The sequence below is a fragment of the Protopterus annectens genome, chromosome 5.part0, assembly GCF_019279795.1.
Source record: "Protopterus annectens isolate FY-2018-M chromosome 5.part0, PAN1.0, whole genome shotgun sequence".
Taxonomy (NCBI): Eukaryota; Metazoa; Chordata; order Ceratodontiformes; family Protopteridae; genus Protopterus; species Protopterus annectens.
Genome location: NC_056735.1, coordinates 1,718,225,350 through 1,718,244,640, shown reverse-complemented (window position 1 = coordinate 1,718,244,640; position 19,291 = coordinate 1,718,225,350). Strand labels below are relative to the sequence as shown.

The following is a 19,291-nucleotide window of genomic DNA, read 5'->3' as shown; positions in this document are numbered from 1 at the left end:
CAAGCCAGGAAGTCAGTACACATGGCTAGTATTCAGAGGTAAAAAAAATAAGTAAATAAAAAACGAAAGACAAGACTATTTCTACAAAGCTAAACCATTGCATTTAGCTTCAGAAATAATGCAAAATAAAGCAGGACATGAAAGGAGCAGAAAGCTGTATTTAATGAAGTTTTAGACTTGCATAATTTATGTGCTTTCTGCAAGGTAGTAGCATCTGAGGTCATAAAATCCCTGAAAGGCAAAACTAATAAATGACTTGGTGAGAGCTGTTGTGAGTACAACTGCAGTTTAAGATGGCATCTGGCTAATACCTTTGAAACTTCTTAAAGGCACTCCACCACCAGCCCCCACACCCAAAGCTGTGACTTGATCAGAAAGCCAGAATTGAAATAAATGTAAACAAAGACCAGAATCAAAACAAAAAATTCTGGGGACCATAGCTGACCTTAGGCATAGGCCAACTAGGCAGCTGCTTAGGATGCTACTGTATTTTTTTTTTTTATGTGTTGAGTAAATACAGGAAAAAGTAAACAGTAAGACAAACTGTGAGAAAAATGGAGAAAAAAAAGTAATCTGGATTGTGTAGGCAGACCAGGATGTGGGCACCAGGTAATGCTGGGGGAGAGGGTGCTGTGGAGCCCTTTTGCCTAGGGCACCAGTTGACCAAAGGATGTTCCTGCCCGAGACTGTCCCTTTAAAATGATTAATATATATATATATATATATATATATATATATATATATATATATATATGCTACAGAGACTGGTAATATGAGTTTTTTTCCAGTACATTCATACCTGCTGCTTCTTTAATTGCATCCCAAATGGTCTTTAAAAAGAGTTTCAGTGACAATTACATTTCAATGCTGTTTCATCCTAGTCTATTACCTTAGGAGAAGGTGCCATCTGACTGTGGTCTAGCCCCGCACTCTGTCCTTTAACATCCGGACAAACAAAAGTTTTTACTAGGCAACATTCATTGCCAATCAGCATGCCAAAAACAGATGAAAAAACACACAAAGAGGATATATTTTGTTTGCTTGAGCCTAGCATAATCACATTTCACAGTCATTCACTTTTAGCTTTGCATCATCACCTCTGGCTTCCCATTTCTCCACCATTTAAGAACCTCAAGAGAGTTTGCTGGAGGCATCCCTCAAGAAACGCATCTTGGGAAAGAGGTGCAGCCTTTTGTACATTATCCCATACCCCTTCTAGATAATCCATCTGCATTGCTATTGACACTACCACAGCGATGTTGGATAGTCATGTTACGGGACTGTAAAGCTAAACTCCATCTAACAAGTTTTCTATTCTGTCCACCTGCTCTGTGTAGCAATTTTAAAGGGTTATGAACTATAACCACAGTGAACCTTCTCCCATACAAATAAGGTTGTAGCTTATGCAGTGCCCAAATTATACCCAGACACTCTTATTCTATGGTTGGATAATATTTATCTGTGGGTTGAAATACACAGTAGGGTCCTCCACTCCCTCTGAGGAAACCTGGCCAAGTACAAGCCTCTACCCCATAGTTAGAAGCATCTACCTATACAATGAATTCCTGACTATAATCAGGACTGGCCAATACAGGGGGTCTACTAATAGACTCCTTGAGCTTTTTAAATGCCTGCACTCACAGGCTGGTGTCCAAACAGCCTTATCTGGCCTGTCTTTCCTGATCAGGTCTATAAGTAAAGTAGATAGTGTATTATACTGGGGAACAAATTTCCTATAATACCCAGCTGTCCCCAGGAATGCCCATACCTGTTTTTTTTGGTAGTAGGGGTAGGCTACACCTGAATAGCCTCAGCCTTGCCAGGTTCTGGTCTGATTTTTCCAACACCTACTCTGTGACCCAGGTAAGATATCTCTGCAAAACTCACCTGACACTTCTTAGCCTTGATAGTCAGCCCTGCCTTTTGCCTGTGCCCAGTAGCCCAACACTTCCCTCACATGCTGCACATGTTCTGTCCAGGATTGGTTGTAGATGGCAATATCATCCAAATAAGCAGTGGCATAGTCTTCCACTCCTGTTAGGATGCGATCTGCCAGCCTCTGGAAGGTTGTCGGGGCATTTTTCATACCAAAAGGCATTTTTTTGTAAACTCATACAACCCAAATGGAGTCACAAATGCTAATCTCCCTGGCTGCAGGTGTCAAAGGTACCTGCCAGAAACCCTTGGTCAAGTCAATAGTAGTGAGATACTTGGCCCCACCCAGCTGCTCTAAGGCTTCATCTGCTCTAGTTACTGGATAAGCATCTGACTCTGTATGGCTATTCAGTTTCTGTAATCCACACAGAAGCTGGTGCTGCCATTGTTCTTGGGTACCAGCACCACTGCTGAGGCACAGGGACTGTTGGACTCTTGGATTACTCCCAGTTCCAACATATCCTTCAGTTCCTCTTTCAGTGTGTGTCTAATCCTTTAAGGTTCAATGCAGGGAGAGTAACTGGTCGCTGGGGTCCTGTATCCAAATGGTACTCCACCAAGTAGGTAGACCCTGTCTTAACAGTAAACATATCCCCTTTTTCCTGCAATATTGCTCGTATTTCCAGAACCTGGCTATGGGTCAGTTGAGGGGAAAATGCCACCCCCATACCCTGAGGTGTCAAATCGAGCATCACCAAGGAGATCTACTTCTAAATCCCCTTCTGACTATTCCGGCAACTCACTGCAAATGCTAAGTAACAGGGCCCCTCTGGCATGATAAGGTTCTAACATGTTAACTTGGTAGAGATTGTGTTTTGGCCTCCTGCCTGGCAACTCTATCATGTAGTTGACATCACTCATCTTTTTCACAGTGGTGAAAGGGCCCTCCCAGACTGCCTGTAGCTTATTGTATGTTGCAGGAAAAGCACCATTACCTGTTGCCCTACAGAATACTCTCTTGCTCTAGCTGTCCTGTCATATCAGACCTTTTGCTGCTACTGTGCCTGTGCCTGGTGTTCCTGTGCCACCCCCATGAGCTCCCTAAGCCTATTCATGAAGTTCAGGACATGTTCCACAACATATTATCTGTGGAAGTCACACTCGCCCTCCCACTCATCACAAATTAAATTCAGGGGCCCCCTTACCCTGTGACTGTACAGTAACTCGAAAGATGAAAAACCCGTAGATTCCTGGGGTAACCTCTCTGTAAACAAAGAGAAGATGGGGTAGGTACTTGTCCCATTCCTTCTTGAATTGGTCTACAAATACCTTTAACATTGTCTTCAATGTAGAGGTGATCCTCTCCACCAGATCATTTGTCTGTGGATGGTAGGGGGTAGTCTTTAGGTGTTTTACCCCATAGCTTTTCCACAAGCATGACAGCAGGTCTGACATAAAGTTGGCACCTCTGTCAGTATTTCCCAAGGAAAACCCTACCCTGCTAGCCTGCTGAAAATGCCTAGTAAAGCATTTGCTACATTCTATGCTTCAATGGAAGACAGAGTCATAGCTTTTGGGTACCTAGTGACATAATCTACCAATACCAGGATATATTTCTTACCTGTGGAACTTGGAGTACTCAGAGGTCCCACAGTAGACATAGCTATACTCTGAAGTGGCTCCTCAATAACAGGCAAAGGCATCAAAGCAGCCATGGCTTCGTCTCCAAATTTGCCAATCTTCTGGCATTGCTCAAATATCCTGCAGTATTGTTACATCGTTTGCAATCCCAGGCCAATAAAAATTTTGCGTAAGCCATCTTTTAGTATGTTTTATGCCTATGTGTCCTGCAAAAGAAATATCATGAGCTATTACCAGGAGTGCCAGTTGGTATGCCCTGAGTGCTACCAACTGCTGTCCTTCCTCTCCCTGTAGCTCTCTGTCAGGGATCCATTCCCTGTATAATAATACTTTGTTCCAAAAAAATGGAGTCCCTTTGTCCTTGAGTAACTGGTGTTTCCTTGGCTGCCTTACTGAAGTCCTCTAAAGTAGAGTCTGAGAGCTGAGAGGGATAAGTTCTAGGCTAGCTGCCTTTGCAGGTTATTTTAAGACTAGCCAATTTCCCTTAATAGGTGAGAATCAAACCCTGTACCTTATGCCTATGAGGTAAACACCTTAACCATTATGCCAACCCTATAATGGTTAAGGTGCTTACCTTAAAGGCATAAGGTGCAGGCTAGGCTTAAAATGGTCCACAAGGGCAGTTAGCCTACTACTAACCTATGAGCTGAGCCTGCCTCAGCTCTTCCTTTACTGACCCCTTCCAGCTCCCCTTCCAGAGGAGGTCTGGTACTGTCTACCAGTGGTGCCTCAAGTTCAGACTGACTACTAACACTTACCTCTCCTCTAGAAGTATCACCTTCCAAGGGAATCCCAGTACCTTTTTCCTGTTGTGGCTCATATCCCAGGTCACTGCTTCTACCCAGCTTCCCTTTTGTTGTAGCCACATCACCAGCCCCAGAAGGAGGTGCAGGCTGTGTCGGGTCTTCCTCTACTGTTTTCCCTATGGGTTTGCCTCCATCTTTGGCTGCTTGTAACAGCATGCACACAAGGTACTGTACTGTCAAAATCATTTCCTATTAGGACATAAGCAGGAACGTCCTCAAACACAGCGACCTGCTTACTGCCTTGCTCCCTTTCCCAGTTCAGATAGATTCTGGCTAAATGTACCTGAAAAGACTTCCCACCTAAGGCTCTTAATGGAGTGGACTTCCTAGACAAGTATTGCTCCTGACTGACCACTGCTGGTTTGACTATGGTTATGTCTGAGGCTGTGTCCCTTTTAGTAATGATTTCCTTTCCTTTTAACAGGATAGGATACAGCCTTTTGTGTTAGTTGTGTTGCCTCTAAACAACCCACCACTGTAGTAGTGCTAGTCTTGCTGAATGCTTCTTGAGATCTTTGTTTTCCCCATGCCTTAGTGGACAACAAGACTGTGTATGCCTCATTTGATTACATTTAAAACATCTAACCCCAAAACCTAGGCATGTACGTGAACGTGTGTCTACCTCCTTGTCTTGTGTAAGCTGTTGGGATGGCCTTGACTGCCCCTATGGGTTCCCTTATACCATTGCAGATGTACTGGGTACCCCATCCTATACAGTGGCAACCTGCTAGTTAGGTAAAGGTCACCTTTCCTCCCCATCTTATCAGCAGTATTACACTCCCAGTTTGCCACCCAAATCCTCATGTCTTCAGGCGTACTGCTAAGGGCTTGTTTCCTGACCAAAAGATCTGCAAGCTTTTCAAACGTGGTAACATTACATCCACTCACGCATCTGTGAAAATAAGAGCTGATTTCTGCAATATACCTCAGCCTTGATTTTGTCTGCCTTTCTCTTGTGTTCTCTAAACAGTTCTGGAGTTAGCTGATAACAAGCAAGCAAACGTTCTTTAACTTTGCCATAATTTAAACAGCCAATATCACAGAGTTTAGAAACTCCATGCATTGCTTTACCCATGAGTAAGGGAGATAAAAGCCTCACCCATTGTCCTTGGTCAGTTTGGTGCTGAATACACACCTTCTCGAAAGCCCTTAAAAAATAATCTACATTATCACCCACCTTATAATGAGGAAAAAGGTGACTACTGACCTGGGCTTTTTGGGTGAAACTTTCACCCTCCACATGACTCGTGCTTCTGACATAAGAGGTTCATCTTCTTTTCATGCTGACATTGTTTCACTCTCCTCTGCTTCCAGTTGTCTCATTTGCTCAGTAGTTTAATGTGCTTCATTTCCAGTGCCAGTCTCTAAATCCAGCTAGCTGCAAAGTCCTCCTGAGATAGGACAGACTGTCCTGATTTGGTTCCCTGAAGATTCTCTCCTTGCTGCACACACTACTGCAGATTCACTCCATGCTGCACTGTACACAAAATTGCAACCATCTCCTTTTTCAGCATATTGGCTTGCTGCACTCCCCTGGCTTTACCCGCCTTTGCCATCAGAGTCCCTGACATTTTAGCATACTTGTCAGCAGAGCTCATCTTTTGCCTTTTCCTAAATAGTCTGCCTAGAAAGTGAAATAACTGCTGTACACAACCAGACCTTTGCATATTTTACCTTGTGGCTGAGATAATTAACACACACCTTTGGTAACATGACTGTTTTAGGCTGAATAACTCAGGTTCCAGTTTCCACACCACTGGGCACCAAATGTGGCAACCTTGTGACAACGAATGCTACTAAGTGTGAAGAAGATGCTCTTACCCAGTCTGTTTCAATGAATAATCCACAAAACACAACCTTAGTGCTAAGAGAATAGAGGAAATGTGCTACTGTCCTGGGCTTGGGTCTCCAACCTCCTCACACAAATTAGACTGCACCCTGTTCAGTTACAGAGCCACACCACTCTCTCTGTGAACCAGTATCTCCCAGTGCCCCTCTTTCCACAGTACCTGCCTTTCACTGGGCCTGGTAGTACTGCCACCATTCTGAAGAAAGTCAGAGACTTCCAATTACTGGTATGCTTTGACTGTGCCACTTGATATCTCTTTTGCAGGTAGCTGTCCGAAGCAGTTTCAAAGATGTGGCCCTTAAAGTGCATTGTTCCTCAGTTTAAATGGTTACTCTCTTCTCACTTAAGCAACAGTGCATGAATAGTCCTGTAATAAGTAAATACCAGCCACAATAGCTTAGAGATAATTAAAATAGGTTTTGCTTAAATCATGAAAATAGCACAAATGCCAAATAAAATATACATAGGTTATTACACAAAGAAGATTAAAGTAAGGTACAATAAACATAGATGAAACACAGGAAAATCTAACTCCAGCTCTCTAAGTTTCCTAGCTAGTTGCTACAAGGAGTACTGTACCTTAAAATGACTTGCTAATTTCCACAGATAGGATGTTCTCACAGCAACTTCACCCTAGTATCTCAACATTTCATGAAGTCACAACGATATATTGCAAACAAAGCAATTATTGCTTTGTTTGATTGACTATTCTTGTCACACTTCCAGTATTATGATACCTTCCCTTAGTTGTAAAACTGTATACAATAGTTTTCATGTATGATATTTGTATCTTACTGTAATCCTTCCTGTGTCATGACACTTTCCCTAAATTGTGAAATTGTATATATTATCTTCTGTGTATGAATTTTGTGTATCCTTCATTGACTATAATAACTATTGTTCATAAACATGGAGCTTTTTTCTCTGGGCCTCCACCAAAAAAGGACTTGTGTCCAGTTGGATTTTCCCAGTACCCAAATTTAAAATAAATAAATATAGCCAAAGTCTTTGTGTGACTTCATTGTTGCAGCAGAGACTGGTCATAAACCAGCTAGCCTCACAGCCATCACAACAGAATCAGTTTGTCTCAGTACATTCATCTGCTTCTTTAATTGCATCCCAAATTGACCTTAAAAAGTTTGTGACACTTGCCTTCCAATACTGATGTTCATCGTGTTTCACTGTTGCAGTCATTACACTTGGGTTATCCTGCTGGCAGGCTACCCGCAGTCGGCCTAAATTCCAAAGTCCTGGTCCGGCGTCGGTTGCTGTCGCCTCTTCCCTGACGTCAGTGCGCCAGGGGTATAAAAGATGCAGCCGATGCCATTTTCTTCAGTCTTTCTTGCCGCGTGGTGCCCGAAGCAAAAGCAGTTCGCAAGTGCCGGTCGGCCGACTCCTGAGATTTTAGAAATCGTATTTCAGATCCGAAGTCTTCAATAAAGCTAAGTACCCCGTAGGGGAAACTTTTTTTCTTGCTCCAGACCGATGTCAGAAAAAGTTAACAATTATATTTCTTGTGGGAAGCAAATACCTCATAAGGATTTCCACTCTTACTGTATTCCTTGCCTAGGCCCTGACACGACGTTGCTAGTTGCCGGTTTTGTGCTAGATTTAACCAACACACTATTAAGCGACGGTATGATTTTGCTTTTCATTATTTTGGCAGAAGGTTTAATTACATAATGCCGTCGGAACAACCGACGACCGGAATTCATAAAAAACGCAAGGATGAAGACAAGGACAAGCATCCGAGGTCCAAAACCAACGACAAAGCCTTTTCTAGGCCAGTCGCCGGTGCTCAGTGAGGCACTTTCGCAGCCCCTGACTCCTGCTACCTCAGAACCACAGGTCACCTCCGACTCCCACATGGAGATAGCTAGGCCTCTGGATACTCAAGGTATTGGTCCTTCGGAAATTAATCCCTCAGATGGGTCCGGAGCCACTGAGCAGGCATCGGCTTCTGAGGGTGTCTTCAGACCTACACAACTTTATATAAAGCCTACTTCAGCATCCAAGACAAAGTCTAAAATAGTTTTAAAGACAAGAAAAACAGTACAGCATTCTCCAAGACAGACTTCTTCTATGCCTAAAAAACAGATGCTTAAAATGGTCGAAGACCTAATTACGTTGATCAGGGGTTCCCATCCCCCTCCTGATATGAGGCCTAGGCAAGACACTGAATATGATTCCTCTGATAAGGTTTCCATGTCCTCTGATTCCTCTTCTGATCAGGGATATTCTGTTCCTCCCTATGATGATTCTGATGCTGAAGATTCTATCCCTTCAGCTTCTCCTACTGAGGACTATTCATTTGGGGAAACCCTGCATACCATGAGGGAGCATTTCCATTGGGAGAGCCAGGATTATTCCGATTCTAAGAAAAGATTTAGAGACTTTCTTTTACTTCCTCAGCACAGACCTCTTGCAATTCCCCCTGTTCTAGACATAGTAGATGAGATATAGTAGATGATGTTTTCTTAGAGTCCGGCCTATCCCCAGACTCTTCACCTCATGCCCCTGTTAAGCCAGACAGATACTACAGGGTCCCAGACTCCCATAAATTTCTTTACAAGAACTCTGCTGCTGACCCAGAAACTATCTCACAGGGTCCCAAAGGGGTCAAGGCTGCTTCTGCCAAAAAGCCCCTGTCCCCTCAGATAGAGATTCTAGGGCTTTGGACAGATGGGGGGAAAAAGTTTACACTTCTGCTACGTTGACTGTAAGGGCTTTAAATTGTCAATTTCATATGCTCAAATATCAGCAACACTTAATGTCTTTATTAAAACAAAAAATGTTGTCAAATTCTGAATGTTGTGAGAACAAAGATTTGCAGGATTTACTGCATGCAGCTGAACAAGTGGGAAAACATACTTTGCAATGTGGCTATGATTCACTGGAGGCCTCGTGCAGGGCCGCTGTTACAGATGTTCTTCATTCCACATTGCTGCAGTCCTAACCATTGGGGGTAGTCCGCTGTCCCAGTCGGCCCGAATACCAAAGTATATGGCTGACGTCGGTCAAGGCGCATTAGTCTGACGTCAGGACGTCAGGGTACTAATGCGCATGACCGACGTCATATCCTCAGTCTTTTTTGCCGCATGGTCCGATGCAGAAGCAGTTTTGCGAGTGCAGGTTGGCGTTCTGAAATTTTCTGAAGTCAGAGTTTCAGACCGAATCAAAGTTGGCTAAGTACCCCGTTGGGGAATATTTTGGTTTTTTCTTGCCTCAGTATTTAACCGGATGTCAGAAAAAGTGAATAACTGTATTTCTTGTGGGAAACAGATACCTCATAGGGATTACCATACCTTGTGTGTATACCTTGTTTAGGGCCTGAGCACGACGTTGTTGGATGCCGCTCTTGTGCTAGATTTAACAAACGCACTATTAAGAGAAGGTTAGACTGTGCCAGGTTAGTTTTTGGGAAGCGTTGTAATTATAAAATGCCGCCGGATGCTCCGGCGCCCGCTTCGGCCCAAAAGCGCAAGGACAAAGCAGCAAAGCCTAGAGTGGAAGAACCGACAGTCCCGGACGTCGGTTCTTTAGAAGGCTCAGTGGAGCCGGAGGTTTTGCCAGGAGTTTCTTTGGAGTCTCAGGGAGAGACTTTACTGTTACAGGATGTGTCCTCTCAGGAGGTAGGCCAGGCTGAAGGGGCTTCTCAGGTGGCTGTTCTTCCCTCTCTTCCTAAGGTAGTTAGAGCCTCCCCTTCTGTTTCAAAGGCTTCTTTGAGAGGCAGGCCAGGTTTAACTTCAGTGGGGTTTCTCCTAGCTCTTCAGGATCTTTGCCTAAGAAACATATGCTTAAAATGGCAGAGGATTTGATTACTATGATTAGAGGTTCTATGCCCCTCCTGATAAGAGGCCTAGGGTGGAACCTGAGTTTGAGAGTTTTGAGCAGTGTTCGAGGCTTCTGAGTCTTCGGCTGAAGACTTGCAGGAGTATCCTCCTTATTCTGATTCTGATGTGGATGATTCTACTCCTTCAGCTTCTCCTCCTGAGGATTTTTCATTTTCAGAGACTCTGCATTCCATGAGGGAGCATTTTAAATGGGAAGGTCAAGATTTCTCTGATTCCAGGAAGAGGCTTAGGGAATTCTTGTTTTTACCCCAGCATAGGCCTTTAGCTATACCTCCTGTTCTAAATGTGGTGGAAGATGTTTTTGCAGAGGCTTCCCTGAACCCTGATTCTTTGCCTCCTGCCCCAGTTAAACCGGATAGGTACTATAGGGTGCCTGAAGCTCATAAGTATCTTTTTAAGAGTCCTAGGGCAGACCTGTCTCTCAGGGGCCTAAAGGTGTTAAGGCTTCTGTTGTTAAAAATCCTGTTCCTCCTGATAAAGAGGCAAGGGCTTTGGATAGATGGGGAAAGAAAGTGTATACTTCTTCCACTTTAGCCATGAGGGCGTTGAATTGCCAGTTTCACATGTTGAAATATCAAAATTATCTCCTTTCACAATTGCAGTCTAAGGTGGATGCTCTGGCTGAAGGTATTGAGTGTAAAGAGTTGCAGGATTTAGTCCATGTGTCTGAACAGGTGGGTAAGCATTCCTTGCAATGTGGTTTTGATGCTGTGCAGGCCTCCTCGAGGGTGGCTGCCACTGGTTCTGTTCTTCGTAGGCACGCCTGGTTGAGGGATCAGAATTTAGCTGAGCATGTTAAGACAAGGATTTTGGATGCTCCTTTACAGTCTGATGTGTTGTTTGGTTCGCCTGTGGAAGCAGTTTTAAAGAAAATGGAGGACAAGGCTAAGTCTATGCAAACTGTTAAAGATTTTTGCAGGTGCAGCCTCCAAGTTTAGTAGAAATTGGCCTACTAAGGGATGGACATATCCTGCTTATGATTCCCAGTCTAGGGGTAGGTCTAGACGTGGTAGGGGCAGAGCTCAAGGTTCTTTTAGGCCTAGGACAGGGAGTTCACCTGCTCAGACTTCTGGTGAGGGCAGGGGTCAGTCCTTTCGTAAACAGACCCAATGACCTACCTTTTCAGCTGCCAGTACATTCTCGCCTGGCAGCACCTTTGGGAGGAAGGCTGGCTCTTTTCAAGGAAAATTGGGATTTAATTACCCAAGACAGATGGGTTTTGGATATCATTCACCACGGTTACAGGTTTTATTTCCATACCTTGCCTCCTTTCAAAGGCATGCCAGACATTCCTCCTCTACAAAGAAAAGAGGCTCACAAGCAAATTTCTGTTACTCCAAATAGGGGCCATTCAGCCAGTTCCTGTGCCAGAAAGGGGCCTAGGATTTTATTCTCGCCTGTTCCTAGTACCAAAGAAGGGGAACACGTGGAGACCAATTTTGGATTTATCTATCCTCAACACTTATCTGGACATTCCCAAGTTCAAAATGTTGACGTTACAACAGCTTTTACCTCTGCTGGGCAAAGATCACTGGATGGTAACTTTAGATCTCAAGAAAGCTTACCTTCATGTGCCTATCAGACTAAGTTGCAGGAAGTATTTGCGTTTCGAGCTGGAAATTCCCATTATCAGTTCTCTGCATTGCCCTTTGGCTTATCTACTGCCCAGAGTATTCACAAAGGTTCTGGCTCCAGTGATAGCTTACTTCAGGCTAAAAGGAATTCAAATCTATCCTTACTTGGACGACTGCCTGATTCTGGCTCAAGAAAAGGAAGACCTTTTACAGCATTTGGAATATGTGATAGCAGTGCTAAGATGCCTAGGGTATTCTGTGAACGAAATAAAGTCCAGTCTAGTACCCTCTCAAGACATGTGCTTTCTGGGTGTGAGACTGAATACAGCAGCCCAGATGGCCTTTTTCACCCCGGACAAACAAAAGAATCTTTCCATTTACTTCCATCAACTATCTCTTCAGTCCGGGCTGACTGCAAGGACAGTCCTTCAAGCCTTAGGGTTCATGGCATCTTGTATTCTGGTGCTTCCCAATGCCAAACTGCATATGAGGAAGCTGCAATGGTATCTCAAAATGTATGGACACAGCACTGCCAGGATTTGGACACTGTCATTCAAATAATACCTTGCATTCAACAGGAATTTTTGTGGTGGGCTCAGGAATGTCACCTAAACAAGGGACTCTCTGTGACCCGGCCAGAGGCGAGTCAGATTCTAACGACAGATGCCTCAGACATTGCTTGGGGAGCTCATCTAAATGGAAAGTGGATACAAGACAAGTGGCCTGCCAGACTACAGCATCTACATATCAACATGAAGGAGATGTTAGCAGTCCAGTTTGCATTAATGGCTTTCAAGGAGTTACTTCTTCCAGGGCAGGTGTTGATTCTAACAGACAACACAACTGTCATGTGGTACATCAACAAACAAGGGGGAACACATTCTTACCCGTTGTGCAGGCAAGCAATGATTTTATGGGAGACTGCGCTCAGCTTGCAACTAACTCTTCAGGCAAGGTTTCTGCCGGGAGCACAGAACTCCTTAGCAGATGTGTTAAGCAGACAAATCATGGATCCCCAACAGTGGAAACTGGATCTTCATGTATTTCGGAAATTGACAGTGTCATGGGGAACTCCAGACATAGATCTGTTCGCTTCTCCACTAAATCACCAGCTGCCAAAGTTTTGCACAAAGAGGTTTCATCACACAGCTTGGAAAGTGGATGCTCTGTCTTTCAGTTGGAAAAATCTTCATGTGTATGCCTTTCCACCTCTGCCTCTTCTCCCAAAGGTGCTCCTAAAGGTCAGACAAGACAAGCCAAGGATGATTTTAATAGCTCCAGATTGGCCTCGGCAACACTGGTACCCATTACTGAGGAGTCTGGTAAGGAAGCCTCCATGGCCTTTACCTTTGATTCCACACCTGTTGTCTCAGAGGGACGGTCACCTGCTCAATGTCAAGCTTCACTCTCTTCATCTAACAGCCTGGCATATTCTGTTTTGAAACACAGCAGGTCTCAACTTCCTCAACAAGTTTTAAATGTGATTATGGAAGCCAGAAGACCTAGTACAAGGAAAGTGTACGCAGAAAAATGGAAGAGATTTTTATTTTGGAGTGCAGCAAAGAATTTGGAGATTTCTGAGCCTAATTTGAGTGTGGCTCTTCAATATCTTACTGAGTTATTGGACAAAGGTTTGTCTTTCTCTTCCATTAAGATTCATGCTGCAGCAATTTCAGCTCACTATGATTGTGACCCACCATTGTTTTTGCATCCTTTGTTCAAGCAATTTCTTAGAGGGGCAAAGAATATAAGACCCCAATAGAGCTCCTACTCCTGCTTGGGATCTCAATTTTGTGTTGGAGAAACTTACTCTACAACCTTTTGAGCCTCGGCTACTGCTGAATTGAAATACTTGTCATGGAAGACTGCTTTTTGTTGGCCATTACTTCTGCAAGAAGGGTTTCTGAATTGCAGGCCCTTATGGCGGTAGAGCCTTTTGATTTTCCATAAGGATAGGGTATCATTACGCACTAATCCTTCTTTTATGCCTAAGGTGGTTTCTAGTGTGGCTTTAAACCAAACTATTCATTTGCCTACTTTCTATGCAGATCCCCAAAATAAGGGGAAAAGATTTTGCACACTTTAGATGTACACAGGCAGTTGCGTTATTATTTAAGCAGGACTAAGGATTTTAGGCAGTCTCAGCAGTTGTTTGTTTCTTTTGCTTTGAGTTCTCAGGGCAAGCCTGTGTCAAAACAAACTATTTCTAAGTGGATTGGGTTTTGCATTGCATTTTGTTATTCCCATCATGGCAAGGAGATTCCAGCTGGGATTAGGCCTCATTCCACTAGGGCTACTGCCACTTCAACAGCATTTCTAAGGGGTGGCAACTAAGGATATTTTGGAGGCAGCTACTTGGAGTTCAGTGCATACTTTCTCTAAGCATTACCACCTTCCTCTCTACTCTAAATCTAGGGCTGGTTTTGCCACAGCTATTTTGCAAGGCATGTTGACAGCTCCTGCTTCCTTATGATTTGCCAGCCTCCCTTACCTCTGCTTTGGGATTCTACCCAATGGTTAGGACTGCAGCAATGTGGAATGAAGAACATAGTACAGTTTTGTACCTACCATAAATGTAGATGTTAGAGGATCCACATTGCTGCAGTCCAATTTACCCTCCCTCCTTCCCCTCTGTGTTTAGGGGTGGTTGTGTGGGTGAGGTTATACTCTTGTAATTTTGTATATATTGTACATATTTTTGGTGCAGGCGTGTTTGGTGTTTTTGGTTTGGGCCTTGTCTTTTTAGGGTCTTCTGACATCTGGGGCAAGAAAAGACTGAGGATATGACGTCGGTCATGCGCATTAGTACCCTGACGTCCTGACGTCAGACTAATGCGCCTTGACCGACGTCAGCCATATACTTTGGTATTCGGGCCGACTGGGACAGCGGACTACCCCCAATGGTTAGGACTGCAGCAATGTGGATCCTCGAACATCTACATTTATGGTAGGTACAAAACTGTACTTTTCTGTTACTAGAAGGCATGTTTGGTTAAAGGAACAGAATCTGCCTGATCATGTTAAAGCAAAATTATTGGATGCTCCATTACAGCATGATACTTTGTTTGGTGTTAAGGCAGAAGAGGTGTTGAAGAAAATGGAGGATAAGGCAAAATCTATGCAGACAGTAAAGGATTTCTTACAGGCACAGCCACCCAGATTTAGCAGAAACTGGCCCTCTATGAATTGGTCCTTTCCAGTGTCAGACAGACCACAAAGAGGCAGATTCAGACGCCCTAGAGGCAGGAAACAGCCCCAGGGCTTATACAGGCCCAGACAATGGGGTGCTTCTACCTCCAAAAGCGGAGAAGAGAAATCACAGCCTTATAGAAAACAGTCCCAGTGACTTCCCTCTGCCAATGCCAAGCACTTATTTTTTGGCAGCACCCTTAGGGGGAAAGCTAGCACTTTTTTCACAAAACTGGCACAAGATAACCCAGGACAAATGGGTCTTAAATATAGTCTCTCAGGGCTACAGGTTCCACTTTCACACCCTTCCAAAGGCAAAAGGTATGCCAGACCCTGCCACGCAATCAGTGGCAAGAGGCACAAAAACAAGTTTCATCTCTCATGGACATGGGGGCTATTCAGCCAGTGCCACAACAAGAACAGGGACAAGGATTTACTCAAGACTTTTCTTAGTTCCAAGAAAGGACAAAGCCTGGAGACCGATTCTGGACCTGTCTGTTCTAAATACATTTCTGGACGTCCCAAAATTCAAAATTTTGATTCTACAGCAGCTTCTGCCCATGCTGGACAAGAAGGCTTGGCTTGTAACTTTGGACCTCAAAGAGGCATACCTGCATGTCCCAGTCAGACAATCTTGCAGAAGATACCTCAGATTCATAGCTGGCTCGATGCACTACCAATTCTATGCACTGCCCTTTGGCTTATCTACTGCACCCAGGGTCTTCACAAAATGCCTGGCACCAGTAATTGCATTTTGCAGACAGAGGAATTCAAATATATCCCTACTTGGACGACTGCCTTATTCAAGCAAAGAACAAAGATATTCTACTACAGCATCTGGCATTTGTAAAAAGATTACTAATTTGCCTAGGGTACACAGTAAACGAAAAGAAATCAAAACTAGTACCCTCTCGAGATAATATTCCTGGGTGCAAGCTTAAATGCAACTGCCCAGATGGCTTATCTCACGCCAGACAAACAAAGGCATCTGACTTCTTACTTCAAAGACATGGCAACAAAGACCCAGTTATCTACAAGAAAAATTCTGCAGGCTCTGGGCTACATGGCATCCTGCATTCTACTAATTCCATATGCAAGACTGCATATGAGGAAACTACAATGGTATCTAAAAAGTGTTTGGACTCAACATTGCCACAGCCTTGAAACAGTAATTACTCCATTCCGTGCCTGCAACAGGAATTTCAGTGGTGGGCTCAGGCCTGTCACCACAACAAGGGACAGCCATTCACCTTACCCACTGCCAGGCAGACACTAACAACAGATGCATCAGATTATGCCTGGGGGGGCGCACATGGCAGGAAAATTTATTCAGGGCACATGGCACACAAACCAAATGCATCTTCATATCAATTAAAAAGAGATGCTAGCTGTACAAAATGCCCTGACAGCCTTCAAGGACCTACTTCATCCAGGACAACTACTGATAAAGATGGACAATACTACAGTCATGTGGTACATAAACAAGCAAGGGGGCACACATTCCTACCCCCTCTGCAGGCAAGCCATGCCTTTGTGGAACACAGCATTGATTTATCAAGTACATCTGCAAGCACAATTCCTGCCAGGAAAGACAAATACATTGGCAGATGAACTAAGCAGAAACCTCATGGATCCTCATGAGTGGAAATTAGATCCACAAATTTTCAACATGATCACAGGGAAATGGGGATGCCCAGACATAGATTTATTCGCCTCCCCTCACAACTGCCAGCTACAGAGATTCTGCACTCGGACAAGCAAGCATGTAAAGTGGACGCCCTTTCATTCAGCTGGAAAGCCCTTACAGTATATGCCTTCCCTCCTGTGCCTCTCCTCTCCTCTCCAAGGTACTCCTAAAGGTCAGACAAGATACTGATTGCCCCAGACTGGCCACGCCAGCACTGGTACCCAATCCTAAAGAGCTTGTCTCAAGGCCCAGCCTGGACATTGCCTCTAATACCTCATTTGCTGACCCAACAGAACAATTAGATCCTGCACAGCCAACTCAGAACCCTAAATCTGGCTGCATGGCGGATAATTTAATCATTCAGAACACACATCTCTTTAAAGCAGTTATGGATGTTATTTTGGAGGCCAGGAGGCCCAGCACAAGAAAATCTTATGCAGAAAAATGGAAAAGATTCTGTGCTTGGAACCAACCGCAGGGAATTGACTCGCTTGTACCAAATATTTCTCAGATTTTGAAATACCTATCTGAGATGCTGGACAAAGGCCTGTCCTTCTCATCAATTAAGATCCATGGCTCTGCCATTTCAGCTCATTACAATACAGACCCACCTATTTTTTTTCATCCACTGCTAAGACCGTTCCTCAGAGGGGACAAAAACATAAGACCTCCAAGGAGAGCTTCAATACCTGCATGGGACCTCAACTTTGTCTTGGAAAAACTCACACTGCCTCCTTTTTAGCCAGCCAATACAGCAGAGATAAAATACTTGTCATGGAAAACTGCTCTTCTCCTAGCAATAACTTCAGCTAGCAATAACTTCAGCAAGAAGAGTCTCAGAGTTACAGGCACTAATTGCTGTTGAAAGTTTTATTATTTTCCATCAGGACAGGGTTCCTGTCAGAACAAACCCGACATTTATGCCTAAGGTAGTGTCCAGCATGGCTCTTAACTAAACCATACATTTGCCTACCTTTTATCCAAACTCACAGAATAAGGGGAAGAGACTTCTGCATACTTTGGACATACACAGACAGCTATGCTTTTACTTGGACAAGACTAAAGCCTTCAGAAAGACTGAGCAATTCTTGGTGGCATATGCTGCAGGTTCGCAAGGAAAAGCCATTTCAAAGCAGACTATTTCAAAATGGATAGGCCACTGCATTCGTTTCTGCTATTCACAACATGGCAAATCAGTGCCCAAGGGCATTAGGCCTCATTCTACCAGAGCAGCAGCCACTTCAGCAGCCTTCCTCAGAGGAGTACCAACCAAGGATATTTTGGAGGCTGCAACATGGTCTTAAGTGCACACTTTTACAAAGCACTACCATTTACCTCTCTACTCTAAATCCAGAGCAGGCTTTGCCACTGCAGTTCTGCAGGGCCTCATAGCTACTCCAAACTCTATTTAGGCCCAGCCACCCAACCTCAGCTTTGGGATTCAACCCAAGTGTAATGACTACAACAGTGAAGCACGATGAACATAGTACAGTTGTGTACCTACCATAAATGTAGAAGTTCGAGTGTATTCACTGTTGCAGTCCAGGTTACCCTCCCACCATCCCCCTTTTTCTTTGCTGGGACTTATCTGTACCTCTCTATTCTATACAACCTATGTGGTGTATTTGCTTGTAGATGAAGGTTATGTGCATGCTTTTTTATGATCATAATTTTTACAGCCTACCCTTTTGGGGGCACCTGACATCTGGGTCAAGAAAAACCTGAAGAAAATGGCGTCGGCTGGATCTTTTTTTACCCCGGCACACTGACGTCAGGGAAGAGGCGACAGCAACCGACGCCGGACCAGCACTTTGGAATTCAGGCCGACTGCGGGTAGCCTGCCAGCAGGATAACCCAAGTGTAATGACTGCAACAGTGAATACACTCGAACATCTACATTTATGGTAGGTACACAACTGTACTTTTCATCCTCCTCTGTTATTTCAGGAGAAGGTGCCATCCTGTCTCTAATCTAGCCCCTCACTCAGTCCTTTAACATCTGGACAAACAAAACTTTTTACTAGGTAACAAACATTGCCAGTCAACATGCCAGGAACAGATGAAAAAAATACACGTCAGCTTCATCCTAGCATAATCCCTTTTCACAATCATTCACTTGTAGCTTTGCATCACCTGTGGCTTCACAACCCATACAGAGTAAGAGCTTGCTACACAATCATCCTTCACATAAGAACAAGAAAATATCTGTATGATGTATATCCCTTCCTTTGCCAGATTTTGTTGGCTGAAGCAAATACTCAGACTTGCACTGTCAGTGTTAATATGTATACACTGTATTAGCATGATTCCTTCAGAAGGTTTTTATTTTTAACTAATTTCTTTGTCTGTTTCATTAAGAGACTATGATCGAGAACAGTTTGCAGATATCCAGATTCCTCTGCTTATCATTGGAACAAAGTTAGATCAGATTTCAGAAAACAAGCGAAGTGAAGTATTAAACAGGACGGCATTCTTAGCTGAAGACTTCAATGCAGAAGAGATTAATTTGGTTTGTATTTATTAATGGACTATTTCAAGTCTATGAGCACATGTGATTGTGTTAATCTTACAGTCATACATTTGATCACAAAATATTAGACGCAGCATTCATAGGATATGTAATATGGTATATGTAAAGCATTTATTTATTTGTTTGTTTGTTTATTTATTTATTTATTTTTGTCAGAGTGAGATTGGTTGTGTCCCTTTCTGGTATTGTTTTGTCAGGCATTTCTGTGTACATATTGTCATCTTAGTGGAAGCTGATGTAAAATGACACAGCAAACTGGAACTTACTAAATTTCAATTTTACTTAG

The 19,291-nt window shown here is 43.7% G+C and overlaps 1 protein-coding gene across 2 annotated transcripts in view; it reads left to right on the top strand.

Annotated features, from left to right (window-relative positions):
• The window catches only part of RABL3 (RAB, member of RAS oncogene family like 3), a 696,369-nt gene that overhangs the window by 333,907 nt on the left and 343,171 nt on the right, over positions 1–19,291 (top strand). For both annotated transcript variants that reach the window (XM_044071511.1, XM_044071512.1), the window contains exon 5: positions 18,834–18,984. In XM_044071511.1, the coding sequence (XP_043927446.1) occupies positions 18,834–18,984 (151 nt within the window). The remainder of the gene's footprint in view (positions 1–18,833; positions 18,985–19,291) is intronic.